Source organism: Chelonoidis abingdonii, chromosome 2, assembly GCF_003597395.2.
Source record: "Chelonoidis abingdonii isolate Lonesome George chromosome 2, CheloAbing_2.0, whole genome shotgun sequence".
In the NCBI taxonomy this organism is placed as follows: Eukaryota; Metazoa; Chordata; order Testudines; family Testudinidae; genus Chelonoidis; species Chelonoidis abingdonii.
In genome coordinates, this window is record NC_133770.1 from 68,660,926 (window position 1) to 68,687,872 (window position 26,947).

Consider the following 26,947-nt stretch of genomic DNA (forward strand, 5'->3'; position numbering starts at 1 on the left):
CTCCTCACCTGCCCATCATCAGTCTCATCTGACGATGAGGCCAGCAGGATTGAGGAGGGGCTCATGAGTCCCTTCAGGCTCTGTTCTTGCAATCCTGGAGCGCTCCCAGTCCAGCTCATAGTGGCATGGGTATGTTCTAGGTCCACTCCTGGAGCAATTGCTGGAGTCCTTCACCCTCCAGTACAAGAGCCTGGTGTGCTTCATGTGCACCTGGCACTGAGATGGAATCCAGTGAATGCCAGCCATCTCCATCCTTTGTGAAATCTCCTGGTACAGGTGAGTGTCCCTGCCATCTGGTGAAGGCGTGAAGGACAATCTGCTCTGAGCATGCGATGAGCACCCAGGTGTGCTCCAGAGATCAGGCAGTTGCTGTCAAATCATGACCACCTGTACTGATCAATCCATTTTAGCAGAAAACTGTTCTGTGGGAGTCAGGATAGGTTGCTACTACTGCTGGCAAGTGGTTTTCAGGGACCTTTATACTTTCCATTAAGGGTCATGCAGCAAAATGATAAGTGCACTGTGGGAATGACCCTGGAGTACTATTGCTACTCATGTCCTGGTATACGTCCCTTGCCCCGTCTACGCTACACTGTAGAACAAGTACAGGGTCATCCCACACCGGAGGTGCTTACATACCCACACCCCTCATGCGTGCTAGCTTTCATGCACTAGACTGTCCATCAGGAATGTGCCTCAGGGTTTCAGATATGGACAATAGGGGGGTTATGGCACAAAAATACACGTGTATCTGTGTTCAGTCTCAAGTGTAGATGCCCGTACATACACACACAAAATGCAGCTTTCCTTGTATACCTAGCATCTTACCATATTTGAGAGAGGATATTTCCTTTCTTTCTTTGTGTATGATATATCATCCTAATCCTCTCCCATCTATGGTATTTCCCTCCTGCTTTGTTTCTTCAAATATTATTTTTGCATTTTATACTGTTTTTTTCTTTAAAAAAACAAACATTTTAAATGGTGTAGATCACATTATCTTAGAAATACTTTGTATCTGAAGTTTTCTGGTTTGGAAGAAAATTCCTGTAACGGCTACACTAGCTAAGGAAAACTAACCACAAAAGTGATCATGCTCAAAGTATAACTTACAAACATTAAGAGGATGGCTTATTGTTTCTGTGTTGGATGCTGGCATCTTTTCTGCTGCCACTGTTCCCACACATACAAATCTTGTTGCTGTGTGTGAGCTGTCTCTCCACATCACGACTGTAGCAGCCTGTATGGAACTTGTAGGGAGAAGCACAAATTGCAGAAGGGAAGTATTTGGAGGAGGCACCAGGAAGTCAGTCTGTGTGCACATGGCTAGAATGTTAGTTGCAGTTGCAGCATCTCTGTAAATATTTCTCTTAAAAAACACGGTTAGTTTACACACATGGAATCAGTTCATTTGATTATCCTGAACACAATACTAACAACGATCTAAGAGGAAATGATTTTACTAAAACTTTTAAGACACACATCATCTTCGTCAGGCTATAGGAAATGAAATGTGATAGAATGTTACAGAAAATATTGATTAACACTGTATGTCAAACTCTGTCATAGAATAGCAGAGTTCCTATTGACTTAAACTGGACTTGCAGGGGTACAATGAAGGCAGAATTTTACCCCCAGTGCCACAGGATTCTTAAAGGGACAGTGTTTTGTTCCTGCAAAAGCATTACAACATAAATCAGAAAGGAAACTGAAACTTAGAAGTTCAAGTCACTGGCAGAGAATGTTATCTCTGGATATATTATCTCAGGTTGGTAAATGCTGATGAAGCTGGGATATTAAACAGGAGATATGCCTAGTTCTTACATACAGTAAGTTCTTTTATACAGCCAAATGGTGTAAATGGGCCTTAGTGGAAATGAGAATTGGGCTTATTGAGGTTGTGACAATGGTCTGTTTCAGCGCTTTTTAACTAGAATAAGAGGAATAATAAGGATTTATTTAATCTAATGAATGTGGATGCTGTAGAGCAACAGTCGTTCTCTGTAGTGCTGTGGACCTGCTGCATTCTGATGGCATAGAAAATACTCATTGGACAATTTGTCCACAGAGACACCATTGTAGTAAATGCATTTTTGACCTTTTCTTTGTTGTTGTTTCTTTGATTGGCTGGCACAACACACATTTGTCGTAGTATTATGCTGTTAAATGTTACTCGGACTGTTCAAAAGCATCCTGACTTTTATTGACATTCGTGTAAACTGTGTGCAAGTGTCTTTGTTTTATTGGATTTGGAGTTTGACAGTTTTTTCAAAGGATCAAATCCTAAAGTCTTTAACTTAGGCAAATCTCACAATGACACTTGATCTAGCACAATAAGACCATCAGGCAAGGACTTTTGAAGGAAAATGTAGTTTTAGTGTAAGTGTAATTCAACACTGAATGTGCATAGTTTAGATTTGTGGAAGGTAATACCAGTTCTGATCTCTTTCCCTGTAAATTATTATTTATAGTCCGTCTAAAATGTGCTGTGCCCTTTATACAACAAAGAAAAGACATGGTCCTTGACTTGAAGAGTCCAAATTTAGACATAACAGGTGGTTTGGGAAGAGCAAGGAACAAGGGAAAGAAAAGTTGTTGGATGGGAAAAAAGCACAGAAGAACTTAAGTTATGCTATACTATTGTGTGCTAAATGAATTAAATTTTTACAGATTAGTACACAAACACTTTTGGTATTGACATAATAACAGCTGCTATATGGCAATTTATCTTATTGCAGAGCTGTGGACAATTTTGGTAATACAGAAAGAAAAAGGTATCATTGTAAAATGAATTCGGTTCCTTTAAGTTAATAGCACTGATGCTCTGCTGTTTTACATTTTGTCCTTGACTCCACTTGCTGTGAGTTAACACTTCTTCCTCAATGGCTTTGAACGTTGCTAAAAATTTTAAATACAAATCCAGCCATCCTAGGAAAATAGACAATAAGTGTAGCTTGCCAGAGTTCCTTTAATGCGGGGAGTGGGGGCGGGGGAACGGACGGACCATCAATAGGTATCCATTGGAGAAGATTTTAAATTTGTGACTTTTCATACAGCAGAAATGTATTTTTATTCCCTTATACTTTTCAAAAATTTTCTTGAGTTGCATTTTTTATAGACACGTTTATTTCTGAAGTGCCACGGTCTTTTGAAACAACTCATCTTGTGATTCATGGGCTAACATGCTTTTGTTACAGTGATCTTCAAGCAAAGATATAAATAAAATGTATGTTTGTGTGGCATTTGATGCAGCTAAAGTGCCAGTTTAAGGATGCTTGCCTACTACACTGTAAAAACATTGACTAAATAGCACTTCCATTTAGTATACTAGTAACCTTGCTGTTAAATAAAGACAAGTAATGGATGCAACATTCAGATTTGCCATATCTGTTTGATGCAGCTGCTGACCTCTTGAAAGCATCTGTTTTCAGTGTAGCATTTTTAGCATTCAGCGTACAGCAATTAAATAGAGCTGTCCAAACAATGTTTTATAATACTAATGCTACTATGCCAAGTATGTGTGGATAAACAAGAGATTGGGGCAGAGTAAACATTCTGTTAGGGGTATGGATGCTGTGTTAAATTAAATACTGATGTATGTGTTCAGACTACTCAGCTATATAAAAAAACGTTTTTTTAAAATAAACACTAAGCACATAATCTCCTCTTGATGAGTACATGTAGCTCCTGTTAGTGCTAATGAGAGTTATGTGCATTCATTAGATAGAAGAACAGATTCCTTCAAGATTAATGCCATAGGTTTGTACAGAACATCTAGTATCAACACAAGCTGTTTTCTCCTGCAGTGAAAAAATAAACAGAAGCATGTTTACAGTACATTTCCTCTTAAGAAAGATTGTCACCAGCACCTGAGGAGCAGTACACACACACATTATCTATTTTAGGTACTTATATGGCCCCCATTACCCTAGTATCCAAGCTCCTCACTACGTTTCGTGTATTTATCCTCACAACACCCCTATGAGGCAGGGAAGTACTGCGGTTCTGGGGTACTGAAACAAGAAGAAAATAAGTGTCTTGTCCAAGGTCATACAGTGAGTCTGGGTGGAGCAGGGAATTAAACCTGGATCTTCCAAGTCCCAGGCTGCCCCTAACCACTGGACTATCTTTCCTCTCTCTTGTGGATGGGCATACTGGGTATGGTATATTCACCTTTCACTGGGGCTGGTTGAAAAAGGCAAAGAGGAGAGCAAGCATGTCACTTTCAGGTGCAGGGCAGAGACAGAATGCCATGAGTCCTGAGCAGTTCTCAAAGTGAAGAAAAATGTGGACATTGTGGTACTAAAACTAAGGGTGGAGAGAGGAAGCTACACACCCCGCCCCCCCCCAGAGGTGTCCATATAATCTGACACGGGTGTGGCCAGTTCCTGAGAAAAGGAAGGGGTGTTTCTGAAGCACAAAAACTAGTCCTTTTCTCCAACTCTTCAGTGAGGTGGAAGGAAAAGAGGTCTTTACAGACATAACAAATACTGACTTTTGGAAAAGGGCAAGTCAGTGCCTAATGGAAAGATGTCTCCAAATAGTCATTTGAACTTGAAAACTAACTTTGATTCAGCTATGTTTGCAATTCGTTCATTTTCCTTTTCAGCAGGCATTCCAGTGATAAAGCTTTACTAGCATCAACTGATTGAAACGGAGATCTGAATCATTCTGCAGCAATATATGAAATTCAAAATTCATGTAATTTTGGTTACATAAGTTATTTAACATCATTTAACAGAAACAATACCACGACTTACGTAGCTAAATGCCATGGTGGGACTATTTAAATTGAGATAATTTACCAGAAACAGTTCACCTGCTGTTTGGATAGGAAAACAAAATTTAGACGACAACAGAAAATTTCAAAGCAACAAGCAGAGTCTGTGATCTGTTTATCATTGTGCCCCAGCAAATAGATCATGTGATTATGATTCAAAAGAGCAGAGTTCTTTTCCAAACTGTTATTTGACTGCTTGGTAACCTTGAGCAAGTCACTTCACCGCTGTGTGCCTCGATTTTCCCAATTGTAAAATACAATTTTCTTCTTCGAGTGATTGTTCATGTCCATTCAAAGTAGATGTGTGCACGCCAGCCGGAAGATTTTCGCCTAGCAGCATCCATAGGGTCGGCCCTGGCGCCCCTGGAGTGGCGCCACTACGGCGCCCTATAAAGGGGCCCGCCGATCCTTCACCCCCTCAGTTCCTTCTTACCGCCGATGATGGCTAGCTGGAACTTCTCTTGCGCATAGCAAGTTAGCAGTGTCCTATCCTTGTGTATAGTCTGTATATATAGTTATGTTATAGTTAGTTTACTTAGATCATTGTATTTAGTTCTTGGTAGTTGGGGGAGTCCCCCCCCCCCAAGTTTTGTTGCCCGCTGGGGCATGCCCGGGTTTAAACTCTGCAAGGACTGTGGGAAATTCATGCCCAAGAGCGACCCACATTCTGCTTGTTTGAGGTGCCTCAGAGAGAGCCACCAAAAGGACCTGTGCTCTATCTGCAAAGGCTTCCACCCGAGAACTCTCAAAGACAGAGCTCAAAGACTTAGTCCTCCTGATGGAGTTTGCCCTGCGGCCACCCTCGGACCCGGAACCAGCCCAGGCGGTGCCCAGCACGTCTTCCTCAGTGTGGAGCGCCCTGGCACCGGCATCAAGACTTAGGGCCCAGCCCAAGTTGTCTAAAACCAGCACCAGACGGAGTCAGGTCATAGGAAGTCGGCCTCAGTGTGGCACCGCTCACCGTCGCCCGTGCCCGCTAAGAAGAGAAAGCCGATGAGGGAGTGGTCACCCCACCTGGACTCGAGGCCGACGCCATCTGCGGGTGCAAGCGGACATGCTGGGCTACAGCCCTCAGCTGCTCCGTCGACTCCCGCACCACAGAGGGGGCGGTCAAGTCCGGACTGGCCTAAATCCCTGGACCTCAGCGGAGACTTGCGCTTCCCTTCAACACCGGAGGCTTTCGACGCGGCCTCCGACTTGATGAGACTTCTGGCGCCGGCCTCCCCGCACCGTAGGGAGTTGTCTACCGCAGCCCGTCCCCCAGTACAATCGAGGGGCAAGCTGGCCATGCTGTCGCCCTCCCTCCCCGCACCGCACCGCTAAGGCGGCACCGGACCAGATAAGAGGCTCCCTGCCACCTCAGCACCGCTCTCCAACAGCACCAGGCGCTGCTCCCCCGAGGTCCTCCTACTCAGAGACTTCAGATTCAGAGGCAGACTCCTACTGCTCCTGCCAGTCGCGGAGCAGGAGATCAGTTTCGGGGGCAAGCCACCAGCGTTACCCACAGAGGCAGCAGCAATGGCATCTACCCTCTCAGTGGCCGTTTTGGACCCCCTGGGCCTACCACCAGTCGGTAGGCCAGGCGTTTGGTCCTCGTTCAAGGTCGGCCTCGGTCTCCTCGTGGTGGTGGCTCCGGCACAGCTGCCTCCTCCACCGGCACCGTCGCCGGGCAGGGGTGTGCCATATCCAAGTTCAGCACCCCCTAGCCGGGCAGCGGCACCGGCAGCGGCTACAGTTCAAGCTCAGCAGGCACTGCCTGATACGCCAAGCTGCTCACTGGCAACCCCAGTACCGGTCACAGTGCCGCATTTAGAATCGAAACCGGCCCCACAACCACAGTACCGTGTGCCACAGGACCCCAAAGGACTGCATGCACCGGAGGAAGGGCCGATCCATGTAATTTCCTCGTCTTCCTCCCCGGACACTGCTGCGGCACCGGCCTTGGAGGACACCTGAATCCTCCAACAACTGTTCCGGCAAGCAGCTCAGAGCCTCGCAATCCAAGCTGAGGAAATCAAGGTGGACGCGGACCCTGTAGTAGACATCCTGGCTCCCTCACGGCCATCCAGGGTGGCTCTCCCGCTGATAAAGACCATAGCGGATACGTCCCACATCTTATGGCAAACGCCACCCTCACTGGCCCCTACTGCCAAGAGAACAGAGCAGTGCTATTTCGCCCCTCTAAAGGGCACGAACGCTTGTACACCCCACCCCACCCCACCCCGGACTCCCTGGTGGTGGATGCAGCCAACTAACGGGAGCATCAGGGGTTTCAGGGGTCAACACCAAAGAGCAGGGACACTAAAAGATTCAACCTCTTTGGCAAAAAAGGGTACTCCACAGCAGGCCTACAACTCCGCATTGCCAGCCAACAGGCAATTGTAAGCCGACATGGTCATAACATGTGTTCAGCCATGTCGAAGTTTACGGAGCTCCTTCCCCAGGACTCAAGGTCAGAGTTTTCGGCCCTAGTGGAGAAGGGGAAGCTGATCTCCCGAGCCTCTCTCCAGGCTGCCCTAGATGCGGTGGACTCAGCCTCGCGCACCCTGGCCACTGGCCTGGTCATGCAGCGGGGAACCTGGCTCCAGGTCTCGGGTCTGCCCTATGAGGTCCAGCAGACCATTCAAGACCTCCCCTTCGAGGAGCAGATGTTGTTTTCTGAAAAGACGGACAAGCATCTGCATAGCCTAAAGGACTCGCGGGCCACGCTTCGCTCGCTGGGCTTGCATACCCCTGCGATCCAGCGCAGGCAGTTTAGGCCGCAGATGGCCCCACGCTCCTTCCAGCCTCAGACTCGCCAGGAGCTGGGGCGCAGGCGGGGCAGAAATGGCAGGAGGCGTCACCAACGCCTCCCCTCCAGCCAAGCGTCCGGTCAATCCAGACCACCATCGGGGCCTAGACCTCCTATTTGATGGTATGGTCGAGGGCAACCTACCTATCGAGACTCTGGATCCTTCTACCCCTACCTTTGGGTCACATTTGTCCCCCTTCTACCGTGCCTGGTCCCGAATCATGTCGGACAGCTGGGTGCTCCGCACAGTAGAGAGGGGATATTCTATCCAGTTCTCCTCCCTCCCGCCCCACCAGTCCCCCTCCCCGTCCCTCTTCAGGGACCCATCTCACGAGCAACTTCTAAGTCAAGAAGTGAAGTCCCTCATGGAGGCAGGGGCGGTGGAGGAAGTCCCTCGGGAGCTCAGGGGCAAAGGCTTCTACTCCCAGTATTTCCTAATACCGAAGGCGAAAGGGGGCCTGAGACCCATCCTAGACTTGCAGTGGCTGAACAAGTTTGTACCGAAAACTCAAGTTCCGCATGGTCTCCCTGTCCTCGATTATTCCCTCCCTGGATCCAGGAGATTGGTATGCCACCCTCGACTTAAAGGACGCTTATTTCCACATTGCCATAATTCCCCGACACCGTTGGTACCTCAGGTTCGTTGTGGCCGATGCCCATCTTCAGTTCACAGTGCTCCCATTCAGCCTGCCAGCAGCTCCAAGGGTCTTCACAAAGTACATGGCAGTCATGGCGGCCTTCCTGCGCAGGCAGAGCATCCAGGTATTCCCCTACCTGGACGACTGGCTCATAAAGGGCCGCTCCAAGGAGCGGGTGGAGACCCAGGTGCTGTTCATCAGGCGGACCTTTCTCAGTCTCAGCCTCCTCTTGAACGAAGCCAAGTCCACCCTGTCTCCGACACAACAAATAGAGTTCAAAGGAGCAGTTCTGGACTCCACCCACACCAGAACATACCTGCCGGAATCCAGATTCCATGCAATTTCCGAGTTCATCCTCAGACTGCACCGCACCCCGATTACCATGACGCGAGTCTGCCTCCGGCTGTTGGGTCACATGGCGGCGTACACCTATGTGGTAAACCATGCCAGACTCCGGCTTCACCCGCTACAGTCCTGGTTAGCGACAGTATATTGCCCGGCCAGGGACCCCTTGGACTTGGTGGTGTCCATTCCCCACTTGGTGCTAAGCTCGCTGCGGTCGTGGCTCGACCCACAGAAAGTGTGCATGGGTGTCCCTTCGCTGCCCCTCAACCCTCCCTCTCCCTGGTAACGGATGCCTTGGATCGGGGTTGGGGAGCGCACCTGGGACACCTCAGGACGCAAGGCTTGTGGTCACCGGAGGACCTCGAGTTGCATATCAATGTCAGGGAGCTCAGAGCAGTTCGCCTGGCTTGTTTGACCTTCCGGTCCCACCTGGCTGGCAGATGTGTTTCAGTCCTCTCGAACAACACGTCGGCAGTTTTTTATATCAACAAATGGGGGTGCATGCTCCTCTCCCCTGTACAGGGAAGCCCTTGCGCTGTGGGATTTCTGCATCCACAATGTGACCCACCTGATGGCGTTCTACCTTCCGGGGGAGCAGAACAGTTTGGCGGAAACTCTCAGCCGCTTGTTCCGGGGTCACGAGTGGTCCCTCCGATGGGACGTGGTACGCTCAATTTTCCAGCTCTGGGGCTTTCCCCAGTTAGACCTGTTCGCCTAGAGGGAAAACAGAAAGTGCCGACAGTTCTGCTCCCTCCTGGGCCGCAGTCAGGGGTCTCTGTTGGACGCCTTCCTAGAGTCTTGGGGGGGTCGATCTGCTCTGCGCCTTTCCTCCGATCCCCCTGATACACAGGGTGATTTTGAAGATTTGCAGGGACCACGTACGGGTAATCCTGATGGCGCAGCCATGCCGGAGCTAACATTGGTACACGTCACTTCTGCACATGTCCGTTCAGGCGCCCCTGACGCTGCCCCTTCTCCCAGACCTGATCACGCAGGACCGGGGCTCCCTCCGCTACCCGAACCTGGAGTCCCTTCACCTCACAGCATGGATGCTCCATGGCTGAACCCGGTAGAGATGCAGTGCTCCCAGCAGGTCAGACAAGTGCTGCTCCGTAGTAGGAGACCGTCAACTAGGGCCACCTACCTGGCCAAATGGAAGCGCTTCTGCATATGGTCAGATCAGCAAGGTCACAATCCGCTGGAGGTCCCAATCCCCATTGTCCTAGACTATTTGCTCCACCTCAGACAACTGGGCCTCTCCGTCTCCTCGATTCGAGTTCACTTGGCGGCCATCTCGGCTTTCCATCCGGGAGAAGGGGGTACCTCGGTGTTTGCGAACCCGCTGGTCGGGTGTTTTCTCAAAGGTATGGACAGGCTATTTCCACATGTTCGTCAGCCGGCCCCTGCTTGGGACCTGAATCTGGTCCTCTCCGCCCTCTCAGGATCTCCCTTTGAGCCTCTGGCTTCGTGCTCCCTATTGTACTTCTCGTATAAGACCTCCTTCCTGGTAGCGATCACCTCGGCCAGGAGGGTGTCGGAGCTCAGGGCGTTAAACTCCGAGCCCCCGTATACTGTCTTCTATAAAGACAAGGTCCAACTTAGACCTCACCTGGCTTTCCTACCCAAGGGCATCTCATAGTTCCACATGGGTCAAGATATTTTTCTCCCGGTGTTTTATCCCGAACCACACTCTTCCAATGAGGAGCGGAGGTTACATTCCCTGGATGTCCGCAGGGCCTTGGCTTTTTACATTGAGCGTACTAAGCCGTTCAGATGCTCAACTCAGCTCTTCATCGCAGTGATAGAAAGGATGAAGGGGCTCCCGGTCTCCTCTCAGTGAATCTCTTTGTGGATCGAACCTGCCATCCGAGAATGGCTACTGCATAGCTAAGACCCCTGTCCGTCCGATCACGGGCTCACTCCTCCTCTGCGGCGCTCCTGGCTCAGATCCCGACTCAGGAGATTTGTAGAGTGGCCACGTGGTCCTCCATCCACATGTTCTCGTCACACTAAGCCATCACGCACCAGGCTAGGGATGATGCAGCCTTCGGCCATGCAGTACTCCGGTCAGCAGTGATCTTCAACCCTGCCACCTAAGGTTAGGCTTGTGAGTCACCTACTTTGAATGGACATGAATAACCACTCGGAAGAAGAAAAAATGGTTACCCACCTTTTAGTAACTGTTGTTCTTCGAGATGTGTTGTTCATGTCCATTCCAATACCCACTCTCCTGCACCTCTGTCGGAGTGCTGGCAAGAAGGAACTGAGGGGGTGGAGGGTCGGCAGGCCCCTTTAGAGGGCGCCATAGTGGCGCTACTCCAGGGGGTGCCAGGGCCGACCCTATGGACGCTGCTAGGGGAAATCTTCTGGCTGGCATGCACGCGGCATGCACACACCTACTTTGAATGGACATGAACAACACATCTCGAAGAACAACTGTTACTAAAAGGTGAGTAACCATTTTATCTCTTTTGTAAATGGCTTTGAGATCTGTGTGTAAAAAGTGCTATATAAAAGCTAGCTATTAGAATGTTATTGTCAACATTTAACAAACAGGCAGAATTCAGCAGTTGCATTATTCATCCTGAATTTTTGCACTCAGCATTAGAAATCCTACTTGTGATGGTATGCTGTAGATTTTGGTGTTTTATTTACCTGTTTATATTGAACCTATGAACAATCAAGCCTTGCAAAAAGTGGAGAATCGGTGATTATATGTTTGTTTGAAACGCTGTCTGCAGATTATTTCTTGTAAGGATGGAAGGAATAAACCTTAATCAGTATTAAGGAGACAAAGCCTTGCTGAGGTAAAATTGTGCTATTTTAACAATTTTCTTGTTTCTCTTCTAGATGGTGACAAGGCTGATATCTCTGCAAGTTTATATCCAGATATAAACATTATTGCTGGAGCACTGAAGCTATATTTCAGAGACTTGCCGATTCCTGTAATCACCTATGAGACCTACTCCAAGTTTATAGAGGCAGCAAGTAAGAATTGCATAACAATTCATATAATGTTTAATTACATTTTCTCCTAAAAAATGTTTTTTTATAAAAAAAAAAATTCAAGACTTTCCAACAAAGTGGAAGCAAATACATTGCTTTGTTCATTGCTCTTTCATCATTTTCCTCTTTTAAATGGAATGTTTATATCAGTGTTGATATAGAGCTGTTCCCCTGCAGCTACGTATGGCTGTGTAAATCAGGGTAGCTTCTCTGGAGTCAGGGGAGCTACAGCTTACATCAACTGAGGATCTGAGCCAATCTGTTTACTGTAATGGGAGCTGTTTATGCAGTTGTCTTAAAAATACAGTTCTGCTTTAAAGGGATTAAACCTTTAGGGATTAAACCTGCTTTAAGGCATTAGGAGATCCCTAGGGACAGGAAAGGAAGCATCTTTTCTCTATTCTGTGAGCTACAGAGTAGTAACGGAGCTGTTCCTCAGCTGCTATTCTATTCACAGGGCAGAGTAGTTGCTATAATGCTTGTTCCTTTACACACCCAAGACTAGAATAGTGAATGACTCCACCAGGTCCTGTTTTTCATACCCCAGGCCCCCGTTGCCATTGTGAGGGAGCATGCAGTGAGCCCCTATGAAGCTGAGCTTTATGGGAAGCAGTGAATGCACATCCCCTGTATTAATTCTCATGTTCTCTGCTCCCCTTGTGCAGCAGAACAGCACTGGCTCCAAAGCAAATCTGGCAGAGGAAAAAGCAGGATTTTCCCCCAAGTTTCTTTGTTAATGGTACTGTGTTATACATGATGACATTCCATTATAAAAACTTGCTGAAATGGAATTGCACTGGAACTAGGTTAGTGCACAACTCTGAAAAGATTCCAGAATAAATCCATTTAAGATTTCAGTTAAGAAATCATGCATTTTTTAAATAACTGAGTCCCATTGATTTTAAAACTGTACTTTAGAGCAAAGAACATAAGAACGGCCATACTGGGTCAGACCAAAGGTCCATCTAGCCCAGTGTCCTGTCTTCTGACAGTGGCCAGTGCCAGGTGCTTCAGAGGGAATGAACAGAACAGGTGATTACACTGGTCTACAATTTTTGAGAAGTCGTCTGCTTCAGAGATAAAATGTGGTATTTATTATGTATTTTGATGTGCTGAATTCAAATATGACAATTAAAACAACTGATTGGCTACTGTTTCTAAGATATTTAAGTATTACATTTATGTCTATGTATATTGTGTAGATTGTAGAGTTTTAATCATAAATTGTAAACCTAGGTCTTTTCATATGTGTTTATGGTTGCTTTACATGATAATATTTTTCACCTGTCCTGTTTATGGAACACTTAAAAATAAGCAAAAAAGGGTTATATAAATAAAATTTATTATGAAACAAAAAAGGCTAAAACTATTATATACATAGTTTTAGTCTATTCAGTGTCTACTCGGCGCTTCTTGGCTTGTCTCTTGTATCATTAAATGGAGCATCTCTTGTCACTGTCCAGCATGTCTGCAAGCATTGATGGGGCTCCATTTGCCCGATAGGCGTTTCTTTATTGTTGCATGTCCTGGTGAAATCACTCGCCGTGCTCGTCTCTCGTGCTCCGGCAGTTTGGTGGAAAAAATCTAGAGAGAGTGCAAAAATGTATCTTTAGTGACTGTTGCACCAAGGCTTTTGTATGTCTTGAGGAGGTTTACAACAACAACCTGTAGTTGTCTGCTTGTTGTTCCGAGAAATTTTGGCCACTAACTGGAGGCTTTCCATGCTGTCTTTTTCGTGCCGCAGTGCATGGTCAAATGCATCATCTCGAAGAAGTTCACGATTGAGGACCAACAAGACACCTTCCTTTATCTTAGCTTCACTTAACCTTGGATTTTAGCGGAGGTACATTGAAAGCTGCTTGGTTTGTCAATTGCCTTGACAATTCTTCATCACCCAGCTTGATGTGTAAGGGTGTCACAAAATCTCCTTGAATTCACAAGTGGTGGTGCTGAAAAACTTTTTCGCTCCAGGCTCCAGTGGCTGTCGGAGTGGCCAATCTTTCTTGATGGTGGGCTATCGAATGTCTTATCGAACTATCCATTCGCAGACAAACAGCAGTAACTTTGTGTATCGAGTCTGCTAGACCAAGCAAGAGAGCAAACACTGGTCAAATCGCACAAGAGCTGCACTGGATTGTTGGTCATAGTTTATGCACTACTCAAAAGTTGTTTTCTGTTGTCATACGGTTTCCTGCATATGACTGCATGACCAACTTGGAATTGAATGGCAATACATTTGCCATTACGGCAGCAAAACAGCTTAAGATTCGTCCTTCGATGAATCAAATGAACAGTCTCCACTCATCTGGATCGTTAACGATTTGAGGGCTGCCCATCACACCATCGATGTTGTTGGCAGGCTACAAGATCACCTTCCATGAAGAAAGAATGATGGACAAGACCTTTTGACGGTCATGGAACATGGAAACGCCTAACAATCACCTGCCAGAGATTCGCACTGGCTGTAGTCGACCAACAGCTAGATAGAGCCAATCAACAATTTAAGCAATCATTTCGTTCTCAGTGATCCAGAATAAGTAAAAGTTTGCTACATTTATTTCAGAAGCATTTTGGCTGTAGAGCAGTGCAAGTGATCCCATCTCCTGTTGCCCATTCCCAGCTTCTGGAAAACAGAGGCTAGGGCCCCTCCCTGCCGATCCTGGTAATAGCCATGTGAATGGACGCTATCCTCCAGTGAATTTATCTAGTTTCTCTTTAACCCTGATAAGCTTCGGACCTTCACAACATCTTTCTGGCAAAGAGTTCCACAGGTTTGACTGTGGTTTGCTATGAAGGAAATACTTCCTTTGTTTGTTTTAAACACTGCCTGCCTATTAATGTTCATTGGTGACCCCTATTTAGTTATTGTATTTAGCTTCTGCCAAAACGGTTATGATTTTAAAGACCTCTATCATATCCGCCCTTGAGTCAGCCTTTCCAAGCTGAAAAATCCCCTGTTTTATAATCTCTCCTCATATGGGCAGCCATTCCATACCCATAATCATTTTGTTGCCCTTTTCTGAATCTTTTTCAATTCCAATATTTCTTTTTTTAAAAAGGAGCAACCAACATTTGAATACCGCATTCAGAGTGTGGGCATACCATGGATTTAATAATAGGCAATATGATACTATCGTCCAATCTTAATCCTTTCCTAATGATTCGCAACATCTGTTAGCTTTTTGACTGCGCTGAACAAAAAAAACACCTGAGTGGATTATTTCTGAGAATTGCATAATGACACCAGATTTCTTCAATGTGCAATAGCTAATTAGAACCCATCATTTAGGTATGTACATTGGGGGTTATGTTTCCAAAGTGCATTAGCGTTTTGCATTTATCAAGATTTGTTGCCAGACACCCAGTTTAGGGAGATCACTTGTACAACTCGTCGGCAGCCTGCTTTGGACTTACTATCTTGAGTAGTTTTGTATATCCGCAATTTGACCCACCTCATGTTTACCCCTTTTTTCCAGATCATTATGATAATGTTAACAGTAACTGGTCCCAGTACAGACCCTTGGGGGACACCGCTATTTACCTCTTTCCATTCTGAAAAACTGACCATTTATTCGCTACCCATTGCTTTCCTATCTTTTAACCAGTTACTGATCCATGAAAGGACCTTCCCTCTTATCCCATGACAGCTTACTTTGCTTAAAAGCCTTTGTTGAGGGACCTTGTCAAAGGTCTTTCTGAAAATCAAGTAACTTATACCGCACTGGATCATCCTTATCCATATGCTTGTTGACCCCTCAAGAGATTCTAAGAGATGGGTGAGGCATGATTTTCCCTTTAAAAAAATCACGATTGAATCTCCCCAACAAATCATGTTCATCTATCTGTCTGATACTTCAGTGTTATTTACTATAGTTCAACCAGTTTGCCCAGTACTGAAGTTTAGACTTACTGGCCAGTAATTGCTGGGGTCACCTCTGGAGTCTTTTTAAAATTGGGTGCCACATTAACTGTCCTCAGTTCTTGGTACAAAAAGCTAATTTAAATGATAGGTTGCATACCACTGTTAGTAGATCTGCAATTTCACATTTGAGTTCCTTCAGAACTCTTGGGTGCATGGGCGCTGGAGCACCCACGGGGAAGAAAAAAATGGTGGGTGCTCAACACCCATTGACAGCCCCCATATCAGAAACTTCCCCTCCTCTCAGCACCTCCAGCTTGCTTGGCAGCCCCCCCCAATCACCCTCCCACCTGCCATGGACCAAGCTGCTCCAGCAGCATGCAGGAGGCACTGGGGGCGGGGGTAGAGAGAAGCGAGGGTGCAGCCCGCTCAGGGGAGGGGGCAGAACAGGGCGGGAAGAGGCAGGCTTGGGGTGCAACCTTGGGGGAAAGGATAGAGTGGGGTGGGGCCTGGAGCAGGGCTGGGGCAGCACCCCCTGGTACATTAGAAAGTTGGCACCTATGCCTGGGTGAATACCATCTGGTCCTAGTGTTCTTATTACTGTTTAGTTTATCAATTTGTTCCAAAACCTCCTCTAATGACACTTCAATCTAGGACAGTGCCTCAAATTTGTCATCTAAAAAGATTGGATCTGATTTGGGAATCTCCATCACATCCTCAGCCATGAAGACCGATGCAAATAATTCATTTAGTTTCTCCGCAATGGCCTTCTCATCCTTGAGTGCTCCTTTAGCATCTCGATCATCCAGTGGCTCCATTGGTTGTTTAGCAGGCTTCCTGCTTCTGATGTACTTTTTTTGCTATTACTTTTTGAGTCGTTGGCTATTCTTTAAATTCTTTTTTGACCTTTCTAATTATATTTTTTACACTTCACTTGCCAGAGTTTATGCTCCTTTCTATTTTCCTCAGTAGGATTTAATTTCCACTTTTTAAAGGATGCCTTTTTGAAGCATGGATAAGCAATAAGCATAATGTTCTTAACTATTCCCCTTTCCCTTCCTCCTTGCCACACAGTCTTAATATCATCACAGGCCTCTCACTTACACTCCTCTCTCTTTCTTTCCTCATCACATGAAATTCTTCAAGCTTGTCATTAATCTTATAAATAACATGCTCAGATCAACTTTCCAGCATCAATTTACTAATCTTTTAAAAAGCATGACAAAGATTTTTAGCCTTCTGAGATTCAATCTGTTTGTGCTCCTAAGTTTTGTTGAAAAATTATGTAGCAAATATAACTTTGACTTGACTTGAAACATATAATGCCATATTCTTCTTTTATAAGTCCTGACTAGATAGTTGGACATTGCCAAATAATATGTTACATTACTATCACAATTCCCACATCACCATTATCTAGAATACAATACATGATTTTGTGATGTTGTTTGATTTTAGTTTCATTAGCAAATTTTTAGTACAGTCCAATATATTTGACCGCTGCCTCAAAGGATATATTTAACATAAATTCCCATTGCAAGGAACTCATGCAGCCTGTGCAGGGCTTGGATGTGAATTAGTATAGCTTACCCCCCGTTGGTCATTGCGTACCAGAGGCCACCCATGCTGCCTATATAAGAACTATGTGAGTCCCAGTCAGCATCTGCTCAGTGCAACGGCTGCTTGTCTCCTCAACTGCTAGGTGTAGTGCTATGTTCTTGGAATAAAGCCTGATACTGCTTCAGCTGAACCTGAATCTGTTGTGTTTATCTTGTTCCAAGACACTCATCTTTCTTTGACGAATAGTCCAGATATCGCATAAAATCAGAGGCTAGATGAACGGTAGATGCAAGTCAGAATATTAAAAATACTATAAGAGAAGGCTCAGGTGGTGTAGGCAGACATGCAGGCATAAAAGTAATTACACAAAGTCTCAGTTGTTGATTGCTTGACAGGTTAAAACCATTTTGTTAGCTATCTTGGCATCCGTACAAAAACGCTCCATATAGAAATGTAATATTTATTCCCAGCTGCACATTCAAGAACTGGACTATACCATCTATCCTTATAAATGATTCTGTAACGTTATTGTAGCTTCTTGCATTATTGCCTATTTATGTGTAAAACTACTGACATTAATTCTGTTTTGTGTTTTACAGAAATCTCCAATCCTGATGAACGATTGGAAGCTGTCCATGAAGTGCTGATGCTACTTCCTGCTGCGCACTATGAGACACTTAGATATCTAATGATTCATCTCAAAAAGTAAGTCAGTTTGCATGCAGAATAACCCTTGAACAGCTTATATCTTTCTACTTTGACACCGAGATATAACAGAAAGCAATTATAAGCCTCCAGCCCAAAGGTTCAACCTACACTGCTACAAATAAGGTGAGAACAAACAAACAAGAAGAGTAACTTTCCACTTACACAGCATAGTGCCTTCTATCAGCAAATCTCAATATATGTTAGAAATATTAATTTAGTTTTGTAATGACCGCACACAAAAGAACAAAATACAATAATTTTCCTACGTGAGACATAATAAATAATTAGGTACACTTTGTAATACAACTGTAGTTACAGATGTAGTTAACAACTGTTCTTTGTGTATGTGTCAGGGTGGACCCTCATTGTAGGGGATCCATGCAAGACTGAAATTTCTCTAAATAGCTGTGTCCATCAGGGCCACACAGGGTCTCCCTGGGCTTCCATAAAAGTGCACTAAGGGTAAACCTCCCTCATTTTCCTCTTTCCACCAGTGGGAGTCAGATGGAACCTGGCAAGTATCCAACCCACTAATGCTTATTTTTGACTAAGCCTTCTGAAAATCCTCTTTAGAACATTTCTGGTGACCTTGATTTTTGACTGCTGTGATCACTTGGACCCATCTGGACTTGGTACTGACTGACAGCTAAATCCTTGTACAAATCCCCCTGTAGAGGGGTCCATAGCATGGTGGACTCAAAACCTGTGGTCTTCACATACTATCCATCCTATGATGGCCAAAGTCTCTTAAAAGATGGCCACAGAAAGTTCCTCAGCTGTCTAGGAAATTCTCACATTCTCAGCACATGCTCAGTGTGCATGTCATTCTCTGCTAGGACATGTGAGACATGAGGCTGAAGCTCCATCTTCTGGAACAATCCATGAAGGAGTCCTCCGACCCTGAGGAGACAAGCTCTAAAATCCTGCTGGTAGACAAACCTGCATCATCCAGTGCCCCATTTAGCAGACAAGCTACCTTGAAGACTAGCACAGAGAAAACAGCACTGACATCCCAGTATCGAAGCTGACCTCAATATCAACAGTACCAAAATGGGCACAAAGACCTCCAGAGTTGAAGTCCAGCATGTACAGGGACTTCTTGAAACACAGAGGTAAAGACTCCAGATGGAGCTTAGCATCCTTCCATACCACACAGCACAGAGCCTCTGGAGATAAATCCATCAAGTCCAGCACAGTTCAAGGGTTGGGGAGAATGAGCCAAAAACCCCACTGGCAGAAATCAGGACTCCAGTGATACAACCCTCAGCATCAAAGCAGAACACAGAGAATGAGCTCAAGAGAGAACTGGAACAGCCATCAGTGCTGAAGCACCTGTAGGGGTACCAATATAGACCCTGGTACTGGCAGTCCCATACACTTGGATGCTGTCTCTGGGGGAGATCTACCCCTCCTCACTGTCACCAGGGAATATGTTCGCCCCATCTTCAAGTAGTAAGCCTTCTCTTCTGAGATCAGCGATCAACACCACAGAATATAGTCTTCTGGCTTCCTTTGCAGGACCCTGCCACTATCAGTCACCATGGCCCTACTGGTGTTACTGGGGTCCACCATCTTGTGCATCAAAAAGCCAGTCTCCACTACACTCAAGGAAGAGGTCACTCTCCCCATCAGCATCTCTGGCCAGACGACCTACACTGGAGTACCAGGAGGATCCAGATTCAGGGACAGAGAAACAACAGTGCCCTGTATCACCACCAAAGACCCTCATCTTCATCTCCTGACAAAGCAATATCCTCAGCACTGGTACCAGGACCTCATGACTATAAACACTTCAAAATCTCCATGTGAAGACTGTTGAAACTCTGGCAATGGAGATTGCAGTGATAATCAGAGAAATTCCACAAGCTGTTTGATATCATGTCAGCTTCTGGTCCAGCCAGGATTGTCTTTCCCATAAATGGAGGGCTGCTTGACCCTCTTATGGGCTTATGGCAGATGCTGTCTATGATAGCATCCACTGTGAAGCATATCAAGAAGAGGAACCAAATATCTCCAATGGGATTTGAGTACTTCTGTTCTCACCAAGCCTGGGCTCTTTAGTTGTGTCAGAAGTACAAGAGAAATCTAAGAGTACCCCCAAGGATACCAAATGGCTCACCCTATTTGGGAGAAAGTCATACTCCTTTGTTCTTTACTACTGTGTGTAGCTAACTGCCAGGGATTTCTGACCCAGTATGACTTCCTAACATTGGGCAGGGTGTCACACTTCCTTGAAAACATCCCACACAAGAGCAGGAAAGAGCTAAGGGACATAATTAAGGAAGGTCAATTAGCAGCTATGGTGGATGCTTCCAACACCTCAGCAAGATTGTTGACCATTGCATTGACAATGCAGAGAGAATCCTGGTTCCAAGCATTGGGCATACCAAGAGAGGTACAGGACCCATAAATATATAGCAAGTGCACAGTGCTCTGCACTTGCTAAAAGACTCAGAAGCCACAGAGATTGTCCCTTACAGGTTCATCCAAATTCTCATCCAAAGCAGGAATTCAGCACCAGGAAGACTTACTCCTCCAAACAGAAAAGACATTCTGGTACAATACAGACCCAGTAGAGGCACCAATACTGAAAATCCTCAATTATATGCAGCTCCTAAAACAGGCTGGATTAGCATTTGGTTCTCTCAAGGTCCATCTAGCAGCAATGTTGGCATGTCACATGCCAGTACAGTTGCACTTGATCTTTTTTTATCCAGTGGTATCAACATTTTTTAAGGGCATTCTTCATATTTACCCTGCCATTAGAAACCAAACTCTTGTGGGATTTCAACATTATTCTGCTATAATTCATGGAGTTTCCCTGCATCACTTACCATCAAAATAGTCTTTTTGGTGACCTCCACTTCTGCCTGGAAAGTGAGTGAGTTCCAAGTCTTTGTGGCCGGACTGCCTTACAGATCTGTCTGTGGGGGCAGGGTGATGTTGAGACCACAACTCAAGTTCCTCTCTAAGATGGTCTTGATCTTTCTCCTGAACAAGTCTGTTACCTTGGCTGTGTTCTTTTCAAAGCTGCACTTGATGCAGGGAGAGAAGAAACTGCACGCCTTGAATGTAACCAGGGCTTTGCTATGTTACCTTCGTAGAACCAAACCTTTTGGGCTGCCTCTCTGCCTGCTTGTGGCCATTTCCAGCCCATCTAAGGCCAAGTCATCTCATCACAGAGGATCTCCAAGTGGATCACACAGTTCATTTACATGTGCTATCAGCTGGCTCCTTCTGAACATTGAGGTGCACTCTACCAGGGCACAGGCTGTTAAGTATTATACCCTTGACATGACAGTCAGGGCAGGCACCAGGTTCAGGGGGGCAGTGCTACAATCACTGTGTGACTGATGTGGCTGGAACTCCTCACTTCAGTCATTCTGAGAAGACACTCCTTGCCAGTCACCTACAGTGGGATCCACACTGACACATACTTGAGGAAAGAACGGTTACTTGCCCTCCAGTAACTATGTTTTTTCTAGACGATGTAGTGTGTGTCGATCCCATGACACATCTCCAACACCACTTTTGAAGTCCTAGGATAACAAGTTTTGAATTGCGAGGGAACTGAGGTGAGGATTGCAGCTGCTGCACCCTTTATGCCCTTGACGAATGAATACGAGGAGGCATAGGGCTCATGTATGACCCTGACAGACACTGCTATTCTAAGAAATTCCAGTCTGACGTACCTAGGCACATGTGCACCAACGATGGGATCCACACTGACTACATCAGGCCTGCACAACATGCGGCCCACGGAGCCTCACTGTGCGGCCCGCGGGGGGATTCTAAATCCCCCGCACACGGCGCTCTGCGAGCAGCTCAGAGCCCTTTAAATCCCAGCTGCGGCAGGGAATCAAAGGGCTCTGGGCTGCCCGCAGTGGCGGGGAGCCCAGAGCCCTTTAAATCTCAGCCAGGGCCGGGAATCAAAGGGCTCTGCGCTGCCTGCAGGGGCAGGGAGCCCTGAGCCCTTTAAATCCCAGCCGCAGCCAGGAGTCAGAGGGCTCTGGGCTGCCAGCAGCCGTGGGGAGCTGTCATGGTATAAATCCCAAATCTGAACCTTAGCGTCCAAAATATGGGTACCAGCATGAATCCTCTAAGCTTTATTACCAGCTTAGATCCTGTAGTGCTGCAGGACTTAGGGTAGAGCACCTGATAAGCTCTGGTCTCCCCCAAAAACCTTCCCTGGGGACCCCAAGACTCAGATTCCTTGAGTCTCACAACAAAGGGGAATAAACTATTTCCCTTCCTCCTCCTTTCTTCCTCCCAGATTCTCCCCGCCCTGGGTACACTAGGAGAGATAGACAGATTCAAGCTCAGTGAATCTAACACAAAGAGATAAACGCAGAGAGCAGGCTTTCCCTCCCCCCTGTCTTCTTCCTCCCACCAATTCCTTGGTGAGTGCAGACTCCCTTCCCTGGAGTCTTACCCAAGATAACCAAAAGATCAATTAGATTCTAAAAAAGAGGAAAACTTTAATAAAAAGGAAAAACATAAAAATTGTCTCTGTAATCAAGATGAAATATTACAGGGTCTTTTAGCTTATAGACATCCAGCAGAAATACAATTTAAGATACTTCCAGCAAATACACATCTGCAAATAAAGAAAAACAATTTAAAAGASTMTAACCGCCTTTTYACTTACTCACTATTCTGAMTAGATAAGAGACTATAGCAGGGAGATTGGCAGAAACCTGGTTGCACCTCTAGTCCTGTCCAGGACCCAGAGAGAACAAAGCCAAACCCAAAAACCACAAACAAGGGCTTCCCTCCCTTGAGATTTGAAAGTATCTTGTTTCCTGATTGGTCCTCTGGTCAGGTGTTGTTTGTTAACCCTTTCCAGGTGAAAGAGACATTAACCCTTAGCTATCTGTTTATGACAGCCCTGAGCCCTTTAAATCTCAGCCGTGGCCAGGAATCAAAGGGCTCTGGGCAGCCGGCAGAGATTCCCACCGCAGCTGGGATTTAAAGGACTCAGGGCTCCCTGCGGCTTCCGGCACCCCAGAGCCCTTTGAATCCCAGCCACAGCTCCAGCGGCGGGGCCACAGCTGGGATTTAAAGGGCTCAGGGCTCCCCGTAGCGACCAGCAGCCCAGAGCCCTTTGAATCCTGGTGGTGGCTGGGATTTAAAGGGCTCAGAGCTCCCCACGCTGAGGGCATCCCAGAGCCCTTTGAATCCCTGCCCGTGGCCACTGATTGCCCCCTCCCCTGGACCCCTACCCCAACTGCCCCCCAGGACCTCCACCCCCTATCTAAGCACCACTGGTCCTTGTCCCCTGATACCCTTCTCCCGGGACCCCTGCCCCTAACTGCCCCCCAGGACCACACCCCCTATCGAAATGCCGCTGCTCCTTGTCCCCCAATTGCCCCCTCCTGAGACCCCTGCCCCTAACTGCCCGTTGGGACTCCAGCCCCTATCTAAGCCTCCCTTCTCCTTGTCCCCACTGCCCCCTCCTGAGACCCCCCTCCAACTTCCCTCCAGGACCCCAACCCCTACCTGTCCCCTGATAAACCCCTGAGACTCCCATGCCTATCCAACTGTTGCCTGTCCCTTGACTGCCCCCTGAAACGCCTTACCCCTTCTCCAACCCCCAGCCCCCTTACCGTGCCACTCAGACCAGCGTGTCTGGCTCCGTACAGCTCCAGACACATTGCTGCCATGCTCCCCTGCAGAGCCCACATCCCCCCTCCCCCCAGCACCTGCCTTCCAGATTTGAACACCTCAAAATTCAGGAGTGCTCAAGCTCAGGTTGGGCAGCTGTTATTTCATTTCTTCCAAATCAAATATACTGATCCACTGTAACTTACTGTAGAAAAAGTAGGATAAAATTGAGCAAGAAATGCTTATTAGGACTGGAATTGCTATTTTCAACAGCCATTGCCTTTTTGTTTGTTTAAAAGGAAGACAGTGATATTGCATTGGCAAATTCCCCATAGAAAGAAATAGTGGAACAAAAGAATAATAAAGGCATCTCAACTTTTCCTCATTTATGCAGGACAGTCTTATAATATTCATCCAGATATCCTCCAGTCATACAAGCTAAAAGTTGTTCCCCTTTACTGCAGCTCTGTAACCATATAGGAACCAATCCTATCTGTGCCTTTTTGTGCACATCCAAAATTCCTGCTGAATGACCTGCCTTGGGAGAGAGTTACTAGTGACCCAGGGCTGGAGCGGCAAGGAGGTGTGTGGGGGGCATTAGTTGGGGGGAGCCCAGGGCTGGGGCAGCAGCGGGGTGGGAGATGGGCACCGGTGGGGAGGGAAGGGGGAAGCCAAGCGCTGGGGCGGCAGGGGGTGTGGGGGGGAGAGCCCAGGACTGGGGCAGCAAGGAGGTACAGGGGGGAGCCCAGAGCTGGGACAGGGGGCAGCCAAATTTTTTTTTTGCTTGGGGCAGCAAAAACCTAGAGCCGGCCCTGCCGGGTTCCCCTGGCCACCAGAGCCCAAAGCCCTTTAATTTGACCCTGAGGGCTCCCAGCCACCTCTTCAGCTGGGAGCCCCTGGTTGATTTAAAATAAAGTATCACCTCCCCACCTCCAACCTTCCTTTTTGGCCCACACTGTTTTGGTGGGGCGGTGCTGGGGAAGGAGGGTTTGTTTCCGCAACGCTGTGTGTCGCTGGGGCGGAGAGGTGCTGGGAGGGGTGTTTCCGCGGGGCCGGGAGGTTTCGGCCCTCAGCTGTTTTCTTTGGAGTAATCTGGCCCTCACCGCTTTACAAGTTGTGCAGGCCTGGACTACATCATCTCGAAGGACCACTGTTACTGGAGGGTACATACCCATTGTTTACAGTGGTAATTATCCGGTGATGATTCTTTTTGATAAAATAATTACTACTAATTCCATCTAACTGGAAGTTTAACCATGTCTGAATCACTTCAATGTCATTCCTAATATATATTTTAAGAATCCACATATGGCAACTACATTGTATTTATACTGGAGTTATCAGTTTTGTGGTGAATTTTCAATTTATATGAATAAGCATTTAAAAGTTTTCCATAAGCAAAACCATGGTGAAATTGCATTGTAATTGCTGTGTAATTACAGTGAGATTAGTCACTAAAGTGTAACCAAGATTGTATGTTGCAACAATGTCATTATCTAACAATGCTTGAAGCAAAGCAGTCCAATAACATAACGCTACTCTATTAGATTTTTCTAGTAAAGAAATTGCTACTTACTTATTTTATTTTTTCCTACTTTAGGGTTACCTTGAATGAAAAGGAGAATTTTATGAATTCTGAAAACCTGGGAATAGTGTTTGGACCTACTTTAATGAGACCTCCAGAGGACAGTACTCTTACTACCCTGAATGACATGCGGTACCAGAAGCTAATTGTGCAAATTTTAATAGAAAATGAAGATGTTTTGTTCTAAACAAAGAAGAAGTAACTTCATAGCCACCTACTTTGAAATTATTAGTTTAAAGGAAAACCAACATTTCTTTATAGTTTAAAAAAAAAAGGAAGAGAAAGTTCCTGGGCTGCACTTCACTTTCTGCAATATTGCAGATGAATGCCAAAATGTTTAATAAAGCCTGTCTTATAGACATATGCATCTTAAAAAAAAAAAAAAAAAGAGTCAGAAAAAAACCCTTTTACCTTGTATCTTTTGCCTTGCCTCATATGTATATTTGTTTTGAGAAGCTGCAAACACTTTTACTAACTTAAGGAACACAAAACATATTTTAATATGGCTAGAGAAGCAAAAAGGTACTTAATCAGTGTTACTTGTATATAGCTATACATTTCCCCACTCTGTAAGACATAATTATGTGAGTCAATTATGAAACAGAACCTATACTACCAAGATATTTTACTTTAATTAGCTGCTAGAATGGCATTTTTATTTTAGCAAACAATAATTCAATGTGATGCATTTTTTCCATGTATCGTCTCCTGCATTTTTGTTATGATATACTGAAAACATTTACCACTAGTGCAGTATTATCCTGACATACCTCTTTTATTGCAAATGTTTTAAAAGAAAGAGACATCTTTTTTTTAAATGTGTATTCTAACTTTCTTTAGGTTTTTGTTTATATTTTAGGCATTCTAAGATTGTATAGTCCATTTTTCGTCATTTGGTATTTTCTAACAAGTATAGTCTTATCATTTCATTTTTTTCCATCCGATATGTGGTGTTGAAAGTTTTCAAAAGTCTGGTGGTAGTATCAGTTTCACATGCCAGATGTTTCTTGGAGTACAGTAATGTGTAAGTTAAGTGATGCTGGAACACTGGATATTTTCTGGCCTTGTTGAAAAGTTAGCACTTTTGCTTATGATTTTTTTGTAAAAAAAGCAATTTGTCATGTTTCTGTATTTATAAATGTACAGTAAATCTGCTGAAAATGTGAGTATTTCTCTTGAATGTGTTTTCTAATGGTTTGTTTTTAAAAACAAGAATGTGTAAGAAGTATGGGAGTTGATAAATTTAAATTTATTATCGAATTTATTTTCCTCCTCTCACAAATATTAACCTACATGGTTCGTAATCTAACTGAAACATATTTCTAATGTCAAAATAGTTTCTCAGCATGAGATTTTTCTAAAAACATAGACAGGCACCATACTTTACTACCAAACTTAATTTTCAGTATGAAAAGCTATAAACTCTCTTTGTGATTGTATGGATCACATGCTTGGTAACTCAGTGATACAGTTTTCTGAATTATTTCAGGGAGCATAGCTTTCTATTCAAATTGAAAAATGAGTGTAACTATGATAATTAAGGGGGAGGGAATACTGTAAATTTGTTGTTCTTTAAAGACATTTTCAAGGCCTAGATAGATTAACCCAGATTGCACAGCAGATGTTAAATAGTTCTGATTTGCAGATACTACTATAGATTGGCCTAAATTGTACAGGTTTATTTGTTGTAGGTTCTGTACTAAATATTGTCATAAAAATGATCTGGAAATGGCTTTATTTTATGAAGTAAAATATGCTTTGTAATTTATGATAGTGTAAATGGAAGGAAAATCCCATTAAATGTGTTAAGAGTTCTGGCGTCTGTTTTGACCATATAGTAACCTGGGAAACAAACCAAACTCAGTTTCTGTCAGTCCTCCCATCATTGCTGAAAAGTTCATTATTGGTAAAACTCAAAATTAGTTTTACTGTCAATAGTTTTGAACTGGTAGTGGGATGCTCATACTTCTGCAGTTTCCTTTCTGAGCTCTGCCGCCAAATTTCTATTCTTAGAAGGTCAAGTAAGCAGAGAACCAATATATCCCAATCAACTATCCACACAATGCCTATT

At 45.3% G+C, this 26,947-nt stretch overlaps 1 protein-coding gene across 1 annotated transcript in view; it reads left to right on the plus strand.

Moving 5' to 3' along the window:
- The window catches only part of CHN2 (chimerin 2), a 210,837-nt gene extending 184,147 nt beyond the window's left edge, over positions 1 to 26,690 (plus strand). Inside the window, exons 11-13 of the mRNA XM_032774881.2 lie at positions 11,405 to 11,542; positions 17,579 to 17,684; positions 24,892 to 26,690. Coding sequence (XP_032630772.1) covers positions 11,405 to 11,542; positions 17,579 to 17,684; positions 24,892 to 25,063 — 416 coding nt within the window. The 3' untranslated portion in view covers positions 25,064 to 26,690. The remainder of the gene's footprint in view (positions 1 to 11,404; positions 11,543 to 17,578; positions 17,685 to 24,891) is intronic.
- The last annotated feature ends 257 nt before the right edge of the window (positions 26,691 to 26,947 follow it).